The following is a 17,720-nucleotide window of genomic DNA, read 5'->3' as shown; positions in this document are numbered from 1 at the left end:
TCATTTTATTGAATTTTTTCTTTGATAATAAACTAATCAGCTTACCATAGCTTTTTTATTTTATAAACTTTTTAATTCTTTAAAGCTTTTTGACTCTTGTAATAGCTCAAACACACACTATTCACTTGTACAAACATATTTTCTTTCTTTATATCCTTATTTTTTTGCCCTTTCCTATTTTAAAATTTTTAACTGTTTTTTACTTAAAAATTTTTTTTATTAAAAACTAAGACACAAACATTCACATCGGCCTAGGCCTACATAGGGTCAGGATCATCAGCGTCACTGGTTTTGTCCCAGTGGAAGGTCTTCAAAGGCAATAACACACAGGGGGCTGTCATCTTCTGTATAATAACGCCCTCTTCTGAAATACTCCCAAGGACCTGGCCGAGGCTGTTTTACAGTTAACTTTTTTAATACGTAAAAAGAGTATAGCTTAAAATAACAACAAAAAGTGTGATATAGTGAGTACATAAACCAGTAACATAGTCATTTATTACCATATCAAGTATTATATACTGTACATAATTACATGTGCTATACTTTTACATGATGGGCAGTGCAGTAGGTTTGTTTACATAAGTATCCCCACAAACACTTAAGGATTGTATTGCGCAACATTGTCACAATTGTGACATAAATAGGCAACAAGAATTTTTCAGTTCTTTATAATCTTATGGGACCACCATCATATATGCAGGTCATCATTGACTGAAATGTCATTATGTGGCACATGACCGTGTGTGTGTGTAGAAAAAATAATTACTAAAATCTTTCAAATTCAGCAAAAAATATAAGCTTATAGATTCAGTAATCTCAGCAAACACCAGACAAGATAAACTCAAAAAAATTGTTTAGGCACATCATAAAATAACTTTTGAAAACTAAAACCAACACAATTTTCTTAAAAGAGTCAGAGAATGATGACATTTTATACAAGGAAATAATGACTTGAATGACTGAATTTCTCTTTAGAGATCATGGATATCAGAAGAAAAAGGCACAATATTGATGTGTTAAAAGGCCTGTCAACTCAGGATTTATATCCAGTGAAAATATTTCAGTAATGAGGTGAACTAAATATATTTTCAGATGAATGAGTTAATCAAAAGAATACGCGCTAAAAGAAATTCTACAAGTAGAAAGGAAATCATTATCAGAGGGAAACTTAGATAATCAGGTGTGAAGGAATAAAAACAGAAATTGTAAAAATCTTGGTACATTCAATACACTACTATTCTTCTCCTAAGTTTTTTAAAGTATGTATGATGGTTGGAAAAAATGTAACATTGTCTGATAGAGTTTTCCATGTATGTTGATATAATATATAAAACAGTTATAGATAAAATTAATGTGGGAGGATAAAAGGAATTATATTGGTAAGGCTTCTTCACTCAACTTGAAGTAGTAAAATACTCACTCTGAGTAGATGGTTAAAAGTTAAATATGAATATACCACTGTTCTGCAAAACAGATTCTAGCAACCGGACGCTATGAAGTGAGGAGGGCTGGGCACCCGCAGAGCCAGGGAGGCTTCAGAAAGATGATGCAGTCTCACCTGCAGCCTACAATGGAAAGATCTGGGTAAGTCAAGAGGACCAAGGAGGGCTCTTTGGGAGGGATAACATTAGGAGAAATACCTAATGTAGGTGACATGACGGGGGATGGGTGCAGCAACCCACCAAGCACGTGTATACCTATGGAACAAACCTGCGCATTCTGCACGTGTACCCTAGAACTTAAAGCACAATTTTTTTAAAAAGGAAAAAATTTATTGCAGCAAAGGATGCAAAGCAAAATCAGCAAAGAGAAAACGTACATGAAGTAAATTCTGGAGGAAATCTGAATTTCCAAGAGTCACAGCCCAGTATATTACATAAGATACATAGGATCCACTTAACCCTTCCAGCAACAAGTGTGCCGACATGTCTGGAGTGTTGTTTGCCAAGAAAGTTCATTAGAGATCCAACATCTTTGTATTGGAAGCTGGCCGTATAAGCGCTTTCTGCCTAGCAAGTGCCAAAATGCTAGATTTCCAGAAAGAAGGCATGTAGTCAGTAGAAACCAGATTGCTTGTGCAAGCAGCCCAGACACAGGAGCCATTCCTCTCATTTAGGGAAAGTTTCCCACTCAGATAGGGAACTGCTTACCCACTCAGGTCTCTGACACCAACCAAACGCCGACCTTGCAATCAACCCTTCCGAGGAAAGCGGTCTCCACCCTGCTTTGTTAGCTCTTTCTGCACGGTCACTTTGTACATGTTGTTTCCTCAGCTTGGACTGTCTTTCCAGTCTCCCAGGTTTATTTCAAATGCACTTTCCTTGAAGCTGTTCTTCTTCTCCCAGTGGGAGATGATTTTACCTCCCTTGAGTCCCTACAGCACTTAGACATCACTTATGGTAATGACCTCAATTTCTTTGTGTGATGGTTATTTACTATTCTCATTCCCCCCATGCCTTTCTACTGCAGCAGAGTGCAAGGTAACTCTAGAGGGACTTTCTGTGATTTGGGAAACTGAAACAATGTCACTGAGGGAAAGGCATTCGTGAGACATGGTGTGTATGGAAATCGCCAGGCCTCTGTATTCAGAGAGAACTCGGTTTGGATTCTGACTTATAGTTCTACCTTCTTGGTCATGTTTCTTAACTTCTCTGAGCCTCGGTTACCTCATCTGCAAATTTGCTAGAATTACCAAAATATTGTGTGGAAAAATAACTTGGCAACTAGCCCCTCAACACGTTTCACTTCCCTCCCCTCTCCTTTCTATTCCACATCACTGGACACACAGATGGATTTGCCCCTCTAATTTTGAACTTATCTTGACCACAAGTCACTGGTGTCAAGTTCGTCCCCCGTGATCCCGTTTTCCTTCCGCTGTTTTGCCGTCAGTTGGTCCATCAGCTCCGGTTTCTTGAACTGAGCCCCAGGAGTTCAGAAATGCTAAAGAGAGAGTGTACCCAGTCAGCTCAGCATCAAAACATTCAATGCTCTATTGCAGAGAAATGAAATATGCTCAGGTTCTACCAAACAGATTCTACCAACCAGAAGCTATGAAGTGAGGAGGGCTAGGCACCGGCTGAGCGAGGGAGGCTTCAGAAACTTGATGCAGTCTCACCTGCAGCGTACAATGGAAAGATCTGGGTAAGTGAAGCAGGCCACAGAGGGCGCTAGGCAAGGGGACCGGTGTGAGCAAAGACCCAGAACAGGGAGTTAACCTACGATGCTGTGGGGACAACAAGGGGAATCTGCTGATTACAGATGAAAGGCTGTGATGAAAGGCTGGGAGCAAAATTTGAATAGGTAATTTGGAGACACACTCCCAAAGGGAAGAAAAACATGTTTTTCCACTGAACAGATTAAATATTAAATAACTCTCAGCAAGTGCTTCTTCCTGTAACAATGGAATTTTAAAAGTAGTGGGATGCAAATAGGCATAAGGGATCTTTGGGTGGTCATTAAGATGTTCTGTAATTGTGTTGTGGTGATGTTTTAATTATAGACTTCAAATGGGTAAATTTTAGGGTGAAGAAATTTCATTTCAATGAAGCTGTTTTTAAAAAATTTTTAAAGGTTTTTATTAACTCTGATTTCCAATTCATGCTAGGTCTATTGTGATTTCTCTTTCTTTTTTGTTTTGAAATTGAGTCTCACTCTGTCACCCAGGCTGGAATATGATGGCATGATCTCGGCTCACTGCAACTTCTGCCTCCTGGGTTCAAGTGATTCTCCTGCCTCAGCCTCCTGAGTAGCTAGGATTAGAGGAGCACACCACCACGTCCAGCTAATTTTTGTATTTTTAGTAGAGATGGGGTTTCACCATGTTGGTCAGGCTGGTTTCGAACTCCTGACCTCAGGTAATCCACCCGCCTGCCTCAGCCTCCCAAAGTGCTGGGATTACAGGCGTGAGCCACCGCACCTGGCCTGTGATTTCTTTTAATCCCAGTTGCCCAAAATAGACCTTGATCCATACTTGTTGAGTGAATAAATGTTTCGTAGGCAAGTAATTTAGACACTGTGTCAACTGAATACATTTGATTTTCTTTCTCATCTGCTTATACTTACCGGGTATTGAGTTTTTCCCTTTCAAATTCATGTTAAAATTTTGGAGGGAATTATCTTAAGCAAAGAAAAAACTCTTTTCTGGGAGAAGAGCTATGAGGGTCTGGCCAGGGTGCCCGCCTGCATCAATGACAGCCTCAGGTCGGAGCTGACGGGAGGGTGGATCCGGAGAAGGGAGCTTTGTCAAAAATCTTTCAACCGGTTTTCACATGATACTCTCACCCATAAAAGGGAACAAGTTAAAAAAAAAACCAAAGGAAAAGGCAATACTGAAATTATTAACACACGTAGAATAAAATGTTATGAGAAGCAGAAATCACAAAACCTTCCTAGCCCGCTTTTCAAAATAAAATACATTGGCACAACCCTGCACACATTTGCACACGGTGCTCTGCTGACACCTAGTGGCTGAATTACAAATGCCAGGTGCGAACCTGAGAGTGTGATGAAATATTTCTTGTCAAAATCGGCTCTAGAACTGACTGATCTTAAATCGTTTTGTCTGTTTTTTCATATGTTTCACGTCCTTTCATGGTTGCTAGTTATTTTGCTAGGGCTACAAACCCTGGGACTAACAACGATCAAAATGTCTAAATAAACCAAGTTGATCTTTCTTATCGCAAGCGGATGCCTCCACCTACAGGCCCCCCAGAGCAGGTCTCTCAGACCCCTCCTACGTTTGCCCCCTTAGTTACCCACAGGTCAGCCGTCTGTCTTCTGCCTTCCCCACACCCACGGCACCCAACCTTGATGAAGGGTTCAGAGGAAAGCTGCTAACCGCATCCAAGTGGAGGTGGCTCCTGGCTTCAGATAAACTGCGCTGGGGAAACAGACTCTCCAAACAGACGTTTAGGTACAATGACAAGGTGAAGAATTTCAGAGGAAATATTCAGGGGCAGTTCTTACTTCTAAGGACTGCTTTTGAACCCGGCTCTGCTCCTGGGGTTTGTGAGACGTTGTGGGAAGGGGAAGTTAAGCCTTCTCTCTCAACTTTGAAGGACAGGTCCAGGGAAGCAGAGACACCCCCTGTGAATGTGGGGGAAGCAGGAGGCTGCCTAGAGAGCTGAGTGGGGCATCCTCTCTAGGGCAGACACTCTGGAGGGATCCAACAGGCTTTTTTATTAGTGTTCTCTTCTCTCTTCTTGAATTAACAGATGCCCTCCCCAAGGTTTTCTAAATGATAGATATCATGTAATCAGCCCAGAGGACGAGCTCTGTCAGCCTTGTAAGTAGAATCTTGCTCTGATCCAGTAACTTACACCAGGCATGGATCGAGCACTTCATGTCCTGTCCTTTTCGTCATTGCTACTGTTGTTCTCACTGCACATTCCTTCCACAGAGAAATGGGCAGTAACATCCATGTCTGAGAAGCAATTCTGGGGTCGATTTGCAGCCTGGCATCAAGATGGCAAACGGATAGGAATGTTAGAACTGCAGGAAGCTTTAGTAATCACTGGGCAGGTCTTCCTCAAAGTGTAGCAGGAGCGGCCGTGGGAAACAGATCTCTCGAACACCAAATAAAGGAGGGAAGAGTTTATCTGGCCAGGAGACCAGGCGGTAATTTGTCAAAAGCCCAGCTCATTTAATAAAGGAAGGTTCTGCCTTTATATAGGCTTATACTTTAGATGTCACACATGGAAGAATCTTAAGTTTATAGCTTTAGGAATCACATATGAAAGGGTTCCGGTTTACAGTTTTAGGACTCACATGTGAAAAGGTTTCTGGTTTGATCTTGTTTTAAGTAAAATAGTGTCTTCCAGAGAGTTTCCCCAAGACCAAGCATGCTATTTTCAGGAAGGAGATTCAGGAGGCGCCAGCTGGCCTGCTTCTGTTGAGCTGGCCTCTCTTCTATTGAGATGCACAGTAGATGACAGAGGGGGAGGGAATCCCAGATGCCTGGGTCTCCTTCCTCAAAAGAGGAATCTGAACCAGGGAAGGGAACTGGTCCAAGATCATGCAGCAGTGTCAGAGGCCAGGGCAGACCGCAGGCCAGAGCTCCAACCAGCACAGACCTCGTTCAGTAGCTGTCGTGTGCTTTTAGTCAGTTTCTACCTGTTTGTTATAGGAAAGTATTAATATGTCCTTAAGAGGTAAAAATCCTTTTTAAATTTTGTACACTACCAACAAAAGCACTCTTGATACCATCAAATCCAGATATTTTCTCATGGACCAATATTCGGGGAACTTTCATGAGAACTCGTGTGCAGCAGCTGCTGCTTTGTATATAAATGCACACATCGAGGTTGGATTCAGGTTGGCTGGTTGATTGGTTGGTTGCTTGGTTGTTTTCTCAACAAAGCTCTACTTGAAGCAGATTTAGAAGGAAAAGAGGTAAAAGAGCTGCTTCCTTGGGTGGACCTGACACTGTTCGTTTCCAGTCCTGAATGGAAAGGATGGGTGGTTCCTTTTCACAGGTGCCTGCATGTGCCTGTGTGTATAAATGGAGCAAGAAAATCATCAATTCCATTTCTTTTGATCATTCTGTGAAAAGGCATATTTATTTCTTGGACATCCAGCTATTCTGGAATAATGCTTACAGGTTTATCAATTTGAATGTAGCAACATAGAAGGCTGTCTATGGCATGAGCCACAATCCAAGTTGCAGAAAGTACGTGTAGTACGACCTAATTTTATAAAAACAAAAGCTGTATCTAATCATAAACATATATATGTGTAGATAATACACACATATATCAATACAGAAAAATGTTAGAATCCCACTCTGAGGTGTGGGATTATGGAGTCATGACTTCAAATTCTTTTGTGTTGTTTTAATTTTTAAAAAGAGCACATGTTTCTTTTATGACAGTTTAAGTTAATGTATTTCTGCCCTTCATTTCTGTGGCCTTGAATGCTTCAATGGACTCCAGAATAATGAAATTCTGATCATCTCTTAAGGCCCAAATCAAACGTCCCCTCAATGTCTTGTCAGTAAAAAGTAATTGCTTCCTGCACTGACTTTGCATCTTGTCCTTACCTCTACTCCAGCAATTAATTAAGGCCACCTCGGTGTCTTTGCCTTGGTATTTCTGCATCTCTTGTCCTTCACACGTTACCTGTATTTAATGAAGCTTAATAAATATTAAATGATGGCTATGTGAGTGGTAGGTAGCTAAATGAAATTCAAATTCAACTCATTTCGCCTGTAAGAGAAGATTGCTGAGCATCTCTGTCCCCCAGGGAGCCAGCCACCTGCCATACCCAGGCTCCCTGGGGGACAGTGATGAAAAATACTGTCCTGCCCCCAGGAGCTCAAGGCTTATTCAGAGCAGTGCACACAGCAGACTCTCGCACTACATTTTAAGGACTTATGATATACGCAACCACATATTTGGAGCATCCTAGGCAGAATGGTAGAGGAAGAATGGGATCTGAGAAGGAGGAATGAAAATCAAGCTGTATCATAAAGGACAAGCAGGACTCAGCAGAGGCAGAGGTGGAGTGAAAAGGATTCCAGGCAGAAGGGCATCTCATGAGAAAGGACAGAATCCCGAGAACACACAGCCCCTTCCCGGGGGCCCTACCCCTCCTGGAGTGCAGCGAGTTGCTGGGAAATGCTTTGAGCCAGGGTCAGAGGGCAGCAGGGACCGAATGACAGTGAGCGCCTGTGGGCTCCCCAGCAAGTGGGGAGTTGGATGAGTGTGGATCCTGCAGGCAGTGAAGAGGCTGGGCAGCGGCTGACACAAACGATGTAATGCATATCTGACCCTGAGGTGTTTCCTCTTTGTGTGTTACTGTCCAGCAGCACTGCGTAAGAAAAAAGAAGTAACTAATAAGCCATCTTGATTTTATCCTTAGACTTGTGGACATGTTTACGTAAGCTGCTTCTGACTCAAATGTAAGCTACCGGGTTCATAAAAGGTAAGTACCTGCTATAGGTTTAAATTGGAAATTACCTTAAAGTTGTAAACATGTTGATGTAAAACAGTTTGTAAACAAGTAGCATCTCTTGTATACACCCTGGCTTATTGAGAGTGTGAAAGCACCAATAATAATTATGTAATTGGACACAATAAAAAGTAAGGGATGTTTAACATGATCAGGCTTCAAAACTACCTCTGTATGATAAAAACCCAGGTATGAAAAGACTGCAGCAAACACCATGCCCAGTGGTGAAAGGCTGAAAGCTTTTCCTCCTAGATCAGGAACAAGACAAGGATGCTCACTTCTGTCATTTCCAGTCAACATAGTCCTGGAAGTTTTAGCCAGGGCAATGAGACAAGAAAAACAAGGCATCTAAATTGGAAAGAAAAAAGTAAAATTATCTCTGTTTACAGATGATAGAATTTCATATGTAGAAAACCCTAAAAATTCCACACACACAAAAAGCCTGTTAGAACTAATACCTTGATAATTTAAAGTTTTCGGCTGGGCATGGTGGCTCACACCTGTAATCCCAGCACTTTAGGAGGCTGAGGAGGGTAGACCACCTGAAGTCAGGAGTTCAAGGCCAGCCTAGCCAACATGGCGAAACTCTGTCTCTACTAGAACTACAAAAAAATGAGCCAGGTGTGGTGGTGTGCACCTGTAATCCCAGCTACTAGGGAGGCTGAGACAGGAGAATCACTTGAACCTGGGAGGTGGAGGCTGCAGTGAATCGAGATTGCGTCACTGTGCTCCAGCCTGGGTGACAGAATGAAACTCCATCTCCAAAACAAAAGTGTTTACATGCACCTACATAAAAGAAACAGGATAAACTCTTTTAAGTGCTAGGGGACCGATAAGCCTTATTTAACAGCCTTGCTCAACACCGAACTTAAGGGGGATCAGAAATGCCAACCTGTACAGTTTGCTTGTGATTTTCCACAGCTTCACATGAAGTACATCCTGTTTGCATAAAAGAAAGAATTAAGGCTGGGCTGCCAGTTTATTGCACTGTCACTACTGTCACAGTCAGCTTTTGCGTTAAAGGTTCAAGGAATTTTACAGAGAAAATTGTATTTAATAAAAAAAAAAAAGAAGGATACGTCAAACCTATCAACTTGTGTTTTGTGTTGCTTGATTTGGATGTCTCTGGTTTTGTTTGTTTGATTTTTGTCTTTCCCAAAGGAAGCCTTCATGATAGGGAGTAGGGTCCATTTTTGCAAAGACAGGAAATTCAGTCCAAATAAGAAGACAAATCTGTGACCCCTGGGAATTGACCATCACTGAGGACCTGGTTGCCAGCTAGGGTAGATGGAGATTCATTCATGGTGGTCTTGGGAGCAAGCTGCTGAGTCACCCCGTAGACCCAGCTTACTGGGGTTTAGCGAGGCAGGGGACTCGACCAGATACCCCGAAGCCAGGGCCTGGGGCACGCCGCGGGGGAAGCCTCCTGGAGTCTGCGGCAGCCGCTCAGGCCCACCCACAGGCTGCCCAGGCTGGGCTCTGGGGCTTCGGGATCGTATCCCCAGGAGGACAGGGACCAGTGCTGGTTAGGAAAGTCGCTGAGGAGCGAAGCTTTGCACCTGTGCTCACATGGATCGCACTAACTTCTTGTTGATTCTGTCCCTCCGTATCCTCCCCTCCCCCGCCACCGTGTGAATAGGATCTCATTTTTTGATCTCATTTCATAGAAGAATTGATAGATTTTGTGAAATAATATTGACCAAAAAACACGCTCAACATATGTAATGTAGTAAAATGATGCTTCTGTAATATTATGTTCATCTCTGGGAGATGCATGATTTGCATGATAACCCTTTTCTTATTTTGTGTTGTATTTTTGTGTATTCTGTATTTTTGAAAAGGTGTCTTGTTTTTCTTGAAGTAAACGCGATGGTCATATATACAATTGTTATACAGTAATGCTGTGCTCCGTTTTCTACCATTTTATTTTGAAGGGTGCCAGGATATGCCACCCCAACATAGGTCACTTTGGCATAACAATTACTTCATGCTAAAGGCACTTGCAAAACTGCAGATACAAGAAGGGCATTCCAGTGCACGCCTGTGGTCACAGCTGTGGGAGAGGCTGAGGCACGAGGATCACTTGAGCCCAGGAGTTCGAGATTACAGTGGACAATGATCAGGTCATGCACTCCAAAGCCTTGGCAAGAGTGTGAGATCCTGTCTCTAAAAAAATAAAAGAAAGGCATTCTGATCTCTCCTTTTCTTCTTGGGGAAGAAGGATTAGAATTGCCACATGAAAGACTCCCCCGCCAGGAGAAAAGGAACATTCTTTGATGGGTATTCATAGCCTCAGAACATTCTGTAAAAACAGACCTTGTTAAAATAACACCTATCTTCCTTTAGTTTCCCAGCATACATAATTACTTTTCCTCATTTACCTCTCTTTGTTCAGCCTAATACAAAAGCACATAAGTTCTACCACCTCTTTGGGTTGTCTCCTTATGACGGTTCCAATGTCACATGTAACATATTAAACTTGTGTGGTTTTTCTCCTGATGATGTATTTTATGTCAACTTGATTCTCAGGCCTAGCTGGAACCCTAAGAGGTGGAGAGGTAGAGTTTTGATTGCTCTACAATTTACATGTCACAGCTGTATTCCCAAGGGATGTGTACCTTGACTTCTTTTGGCAGTTTTGAGTTTTAAAGGAATGCTGCTGGAGGAAAATTCAGTATATATATGAATTTATATGAACATTATATATATATATATATATATACACATACATATATACGTATATAAAAAGTGGCCATTTTAGCCTAAAAAGCCTAGTTTTTATTAGACAATTAAGCATTTAAAAATTGTTAATCATATAATTTTTTCTTTTATTTCCTTTTCAAAAAAGTTTCACACAATCTTCAAACAGAAAATTTTTTTAACACTTTGCCCTATTTCATTTGCTTGCTTGTTTTGGCTGGAAATTTGTAGAGTTACAGATTATATAGTTTCTATCATAAATACTTCAATAGGCATGACCTTCAAACATCAGCAAACTTTCCAACATAACCCCAGCATTATTTTCATAAATAACAAGAGTAACTTTAATTTCCCTTAGTTAATGTCCGCATTTCTAAGGTTCACTGACAATGTCTTCCAACCATTTTTTTTTGCCACTTTTAAAATATAACATTTATTGCTTAGATGGTTTGATACAGAACAGCTTTCTCCTGACTCTGCATTTGGAAGTTCTATACAACTGGATATAAAGAGGAACAAAAAGTCCCAAAACCAGACTTGCCATTCTCTGTTCATGTGGCATAAACCAGTTTTGTACATAACACGTAGCAGCAGTTTTTAAGTTCCCTTTAGAAAAATATGAATTCTACTAATTATTGTTTCCTGTTTAATGCACGGGCTAAAATCACTAGGATCAATTTCCTTCTGAGAAAGAGGAGAGGAAAGAGACGAACAGAGGGTCAGAACGTATGGTGAATCTTTCTGAAACTGGCATCCGCCTGTTACGTCGCTTCCCCAGCGATGCTTGGAAAGCAGCCCTCTGGGTTTTCTTTTGTTTTCACAACCAGGTGTTTCATGTAGTGATTGAATCTCAGCATCATGTCCATTAATCAATGAANAAAAAAAAAAAAAAAAAAAAAAAAAAAAAAAAAAAAAAAAAAAAAAAACAAGAGGAAAAGTTGCACTTCAGAAGATCCATATATATATACATTTGTAAAAGCCCTGAGAGAAGAAGAAAGAGAATCAAACAAAATGTATAGAAACAAATTAGGTGGACATGAAACTAGGCTATGATTCACCCAGAGTTTAAACAAATCACAAATTTCACAGTTTAATACTGGAGGGCGGCGGGAGGGCAAAAACAACGAACAAATAATACATTTCTCCACCTCACTAATGTGGCAAGACCTTATTGACTATAAGGGTACAGATCAAGGCTAAGTAAAGCTTTAAATCAATAGTGATTATTGCGAGCGGCAGCCCCGGCTACACACGTCTCTGGGAGCTGATTACGGCTACATCTCACCGCAGCGTAGTTTAGTCACAGCTTCTCCCCACAATATTGTGAGTTTAGTGTGGAGAGTCGCAAAGAAAAAACACAAGAAACCCCAAATAATAATAACAATTAAAAAAAATTTTTTTAAAGCCTAAGGGATGTATGAACTGGTTTTAACTAAGTAGACCAAGATATCATTGGTTCTGATTTCCATTCATCTCTAAATTAAATAAAACCTTGTTTTTAAACTGGTTCATACATCCCTAATACAGTTAAAAGTCATATATACCGCAACCTTTTTCCCTTCCATATGCGAAGATATCACTTTTCATTATCTCAAGAATATCTATCTTCCCTTGAAGTCTGGGAGGTTGGATTTCAGAAATTGGTGAGGTGGTGGAGAGAAAGGGGTGTGTATGTTTCTGTGAGAACAAGTCTAAGAAAAGGAGGAGCATGTGGGGCCAGAAAAGGCCTGGGGAAGGAAGCTAGGGCGCAGGGGTGCCTCCATAGGGAAAGGCAAGGGGCTCCACGTGCTGCAGCAAGCCAGGAGTTCCTGGCAGCAGGCTGACTGGGCTCCCGCCATCCCGAGGTCTTGGCTGAGAGACCAGAAGCTCAGTTGCAGTGGGCTATATTCTCCTCCCTGTGGGCAGTGACAGTAAGGGAAGTCTATTGCCTGCATAGGATGCTCATGAGTAAAAAGAGTCCTGCTTTTTTGCACCCAGGGGTTTGGGCTATTTAAGAAACTAGAAACAGCACATTTATCTTCAAGCACCAACCCCACATCTCAGGAAAGTAAATATAAACCTATTTCTCATCTGACATCTTGCGTGTGTAGTTTTATTACCAGTAGTAGTATTTCCTCGCTTTGCAAATGACAGTAGCACAGCTGGGGAAGCCTTGGATTAGGCTTAGCGGGAAGACTGGGAATACCTCGCTCATGAGTAACGTGCCTGGTCACTGGTCACTGCTTTGCTTTCTCCAAAGCCATCTCTGCAATGCTCCGGGCACAACCCTGGCTTCTCGATGCCCGTTCCCTGGATACACACATCCTCACTACACCCTGTCTGAGCTGCTTCTGGGCCATGCTTGGGAAGACTGCTCATGGCCAAATTCCGCAGTAACAGAAGAAAGGCTTGTCTCAGTACAGTAGAAGAGCTACCACCCGAAGGTGCCAACCGCAGCCACAGGCACACGTTAGCTCAGGGACCTGGGTGCCACACAGGTCTCCCAGGACAAATATTGCCCATTTGATTCTGCTGACTGCAGAGACCAGCAAACTGATGAACTAATAATAATAAAATTAATAATACACATACTGAAAGGGAAAGGGGACAATCAAATATATGCTATCTGTGCATGTTTTCCATAGGTTAAGTTGCCAGGGGAGTAACTCTTTTCTGTAGTTAAGAATGGATATCTTGAAACTTGAACAGTGACCATGTCTAATGCTGACAGAGTGGAAACAGACAGGAGGCTGAAGCTAGACTCTTTCCTGGTTTTGGCTTGAAACCACATTGGAAACTTTCATCAACCACATCCTGTAATACCAAGGACCAGATGACAACTCCACCATGAAGCACACAGAAAAAAAGGAAAATGTCTATTTGAGAAATTATCATCTTATCCATCTCTCCTCTGGTTATTTACATGAAATTCACATAATTTTCTTCCAATTATTGGCTATGGGTACCCAAGGGTATGTTTTTTCCTTCTGTTTCCAGCTCCCAGAACAAACGGTGCTATCACAGATTCACAAGAACAAGCTCACACACACCAATACAAAATAACGCTAATGCTCAAAGGAAGAGGTCCTCTCCAGACAATTCATTACAGTATTTGTCTTAAGAAGTCATTTTGGAAAAATATAACACCCATGATGATATGGATCCGGCAAGTAGTGAAGGCACTGGAATCCGCAGGGGCTGGGGCCTCCCACGCAGGCTGCGGTAAGGCTGTGGCACTGAGCAGCGGCCACGCTCCTGCTTGTCTCTCGCACTCACTCTCTCTCAATCCCCAACAGCCAAGGGCACTGAGGAAACTCCATGAAGTATAGACTTGCAACGCTTTTCTCTGCTGGCTTTTGTCTGTGTTGAGGGGGACTGAGGCTGTCATTCCATCCCCAGGAGCTGCGAGGCACCGTCAGAGTCAACCGTGGCCAGAATGGGGTGGCCGGGCCTCTTGCTGCAGGGCTCCAGCAGGTCCTGCCCCGGGGACGCAGGGCTCTCTGGGTTAAGGTCACCCCAGCCAGGCTCGGATGCCCGCCCTGCTGTGACCTTCTCCTCCCTGTGGCTGCAGTCCTTGGTGGCATTGGCCAAGCCCTCCTTCCGGTTCCGGGCGACGGCCATGTGGTTGCTGGCACATGCAGGTGCTGCTTGAGGATGTGGCGGATGCAGTTGCGCTTGGCCGTGAACGCGGCGTTGCACTCCTTGCACTCAAAGGGCTTGCAGCCCTTGTGGCCCCCACCTAGGCCATGGCAGCCGTGCGTGCGCATGTGGATGCGCAGGGTGCCGTAGTGCTTGAGGTCTTCTCCGCATAGCCGGCACACGGTGTCTGGGGCGCAGAAGGCATCCACCAGCTCGGCCGCACTGCTACTGACGTACTCAAAATGTTCTTCTCGATGTCCTTGCGGGTGGCCTTGAGGTGCTTCTTGCGCAGGTGCCTCTCGCAGTTGGCCTTGACAGTGAAGGGGTAGCGGCAGATCTTGCAGATGGAGGGCCGCTCCCTGCTGTGCGTGCGCAGGTGGCGGATGAGCGCGGCCTTGCCGGCAGCAATGTAGTCGCAGATGTTGCTTTGGTACTGCGAGATGCCCAGGTGGGAGCGCACGTGGGCGCGCAACACCTCTGAGAAGGCAAACACCCGGTTGCAGAAGCGGCAGGGGTAGAGCACCTTGCGCATGGCAGGTGCCTTCTTGCCACTGGGCGCTGTCATGAAGGCCTTGAGCTCCCCCTCGGTGATCTCCTGCTTGATCTTGGCCTCCATGCTCAGCGGCAGCAGGGCCTCGATGTTGCTGTCCTGTTCCAGCTGAGTCTTCATCTCGGGCTGGCCGGGCAGCTCTGCCCGCGGCTGCTGCAGGGAGAGCCACGTGGCCTTGTTGGGCTGGGTCCCGGACTTGGCCTGCAGCAGGTGGGCGTTGGAGGCCGCCTCCACTGAGCCCCTGAGGAGCTTCAGGGGCGGTGGCAGCAGGCTAGGGCTGATACAGTTGGGGGAGGCCTGCTGGGCGTTGATGAGAGGCAGGGGCGTGGAGGTGGCCACCACCGTCCTTGGTGTGACCAGGGGCTTTGGCTTCAGAGGGGGCATGTGCTTGAAGATCACCTGCATTGGGGTGGCAGGGGCCTTGGAGAAGGGCGGAAGACTGATTTGAGGGGGACCCCAGGCCGCCATCTTCAGAATCTGCTGGATGGCCACTGGCTCCATCGCAGACTCACCAGAAGTTGGCTTGACCACAATGCTGCTGTCAGGCTGGATGATGAAGCCCTTCTGGAAGGGCTGCAGGGACAGGTGCTTTATGCTCTCCTCGGTCACGGGGAGAACTGTGAGAGAACCGCCTAGAGAAGCAGCTTCAAAAGGAGACAGGCTCAGTATGTTGGTGCAGCCAGGGTCCTGAGGTAGCTGACACTCGAGTGTCTGGAGCTGGATTGCCTGGTTGTCATCCAGCAGAGGCTCCTCGGTGGGGGCAGGCCTCACGTCTTTGGTTTGCTGCAGGCCCAGCAAGGCCAGGAAGCCCTTCTGCTCCAGGGCCTCACCAGGCAGGGTCATGGCCTGCAGCTTTTCTTGACCCTGGTCTGTGGTCACGTGGGTCTGCTTATGCAGCACCAGTGAGCAGAGCATGGGAAATGCCTTGTCACAAGTGTCGCAGACAAAACGGTGCTGCTCGCTGATGCACCTCCGCAAGTTTGTTTCGCACCAGACCTGAGAAATTCGAGGAAACTTCCTACAGGGGAAATCTATAAATCCTAAGTCCTGGAAACCAGCGGGAATTGAAGGGTTGTTCTGAATGAAAGCTCTGCCCATTGCATCCCTGGGAAGTTGTTTGTGGAAAAGCATGTTGTGATGGAGCAACCCTCAATGTGTTCGAAAGGTGATGCAGCAAATGTCACATCTTAGTGGGTTATCTGAATGTGTCTCCATGTGGGTCTCCAGTCCATATTTGCAAACGAACTCCTTGAAACATAATGGGCAGTGAAAGACTTCATCAGCTTTCTTCTCCAAGTTACCTGACTGCCCATCTTCTACCATGTTTTTAGCTGGTGCTGGGTCTTCTCTCTCTGACTCGGCATCATGACTCAGTTTCCTCTTGGAGGAAAGTCACCTACGCTTCAGAGGGGATGGAGGGGCTGTGGCTGTGGCACTGTTAGGGTCCTTCTCATGGATCTTCATATGTCTGTGCATGTTCCCATTGGTGGTAAATGACCGCACACTGTGCACTTGTATGGCCTCTAGCCAGAGTGCACCAGCATGTGGCGATCGAGGGAGCTGGCCGAGCTCAGTGACTTCCCGCAGATGCTGCAGGAGTGGTCAGCTCCTCCAGTGTCTGTGTTGTGCTGGCGAATGTGCATGGTCAGCTGGTGCTGGGTAGTGCAAATCTTCTCACATAGGGGGCAGTTATAGGAATACTTCTCCTCTTTCGTTTCCTGGTTCCTTCTGACAATCAGATTTGGTCCTGGAGGCTTCGAGGGGGACTTGATGCCCTGGGGGTTCCTGCCATTCTCTGTGACCTTCCCTACACTCATGACCGCCGACATCATGGTGTTGATGGAAGACAGGTCTGAACCTTCCAAGCCAACAGGTGAACTTGACGTCATTGGGACAGGCGTTTAAGCTTCTAAGAAGCCTCTGCCATAAAACTCCATTTTCTGACCCAACTGATAGACTATGAAATTTCCCCCTTGGAGTAGGAAATGAGTCTGTGTTGACCTCTTTTCTTCTGCTCTTGGTAGCACTCGTTGACACTGTTTTCTTTGTGTTATCAAACTGCCCTCCTTACTGAGGGGGCTGAACCTGGCTGGACCCAAATGTGGGCAGGGTCACACCTCAGAGCCACCAGTCCCGGAGCACACAGTTGCAGCAATGGCCAGGCAAGGCGCTTGGCTCCCGGACATGATGCATTGGGGACCGGTGGGCTTCAGGGAGAGACCGAGGAGAGATGCAAACTTGTTCCGGAAAAGGAATCAGAATGGCGTTTCTGGATGTGCAAAGTTCATCAACTCCACAGTCACTTCCCCTCCTCCTCTTCTCCCACAGGGAGGGAAGTGGGCAAGGAGCTGGTGACCCCGGCGCCCCAGCCGTCGTCCTGGCCCCCATCTCTGTCCCCCGCGGAGCTCCCTCACCCACACGCTCGGAGTCTCGCTCTCCCCCTCTCACCCTGATAAGTAGATAATGTCTTCCAACCATTTTTAAAATGCAGAAAAATTCTTTGTCTACAATGCATCCAAAAACTCGGCCTTGATGCTGTATGCTGAGCTGACATATAGATCTATAGATCCTGAGAGTTTTATGTTTTATGTTTGGAGAAATCTGAAAGACTGACAGCGATTTCTTAGCATGAGATAGAATTGTCTCCCCAATCTCTAATAAGCCAGGGAAGGTTAAAGAAGTCAACTACAGGCTGGAATTCAGGCAGCAGAGAAAGCCTGGTATTGGTTACTGCTATTTGCAACATTGACATTGCAGTGACCCTGAGAGAATACAATCTAGGGGAACTCTCGTCTTGTTTAAGTTTCTTATTTGAAATCATTTCAAACTCACAGAAAAGTTGCAAAAAAAAAAAAAAAATGGTATAATGAATACCCAGATTCACCTATTGTTAATATTTTGCCTC

At 44.6% G+C, this 17,720-nt stretch overlaps 1 protein-coding gene and 1 long non-coding RNA gene across 2 annotated transcripts; one reads left to right on the top strand and one right to left on the bottom strand.

Moving 5' to 3' along the window:
* The first annotated feature begins 1,504 nt into the window (after positions 1-1,504).
* Positions 1,505-10,122, top strand: LOC108317000. The gene is made up of 4 exons (XR_001830544.2): positions 1,505-1,584; positions 5,214-5,284; positions 7,858-7,920; positions 9,882-10,122. It is a non-coding gene; the product is annotated as an uncharacterized LOC108317000 (long non-coding RNA).
* A 2,715-nt stretch (positions 10,123-12,837) lies between these two features.
* Positions 12,838-17,054, bottom strand: LOC108316979 (ras-responsive element-binding protein 1-like). Its single transcript, XM_037745257.1, is given in 4 exon segments — positions 12,838-12,997; positions 13,903-14,504; positions 14,507-16,311; positions 16,314-17,054. Coding segments are annotated over 4 exon segments (2,958 nt in total). The 5' UTR covers positions 16,705-17,054.
* Between the last annotated feature and the right edge of the window lie 666 nt (positions 17,055-17,720).

Source organism: Cebus imitator, unplaced genomic scaffold (genome assembly GCF_001604975.1).
Source record: "Cebus imitator isolate Cc_AM_T3 unplaced genomic scaffold, Cebus_imitator-1.0 Scaffold196, whole genome shotgun sequence".
In the NCBI taxonomy this organism is placed as follows: domain Eukaryota; kingdom Metazoa; phylum Chordata; class Mammalia; order Primates; family Cebidae; genus Cebus; species Cebus imitator.
Note: the sequence above shows the minus strand (reverse complement) of the source record. Positions and strands in the feature narration are given on the sequence as shown.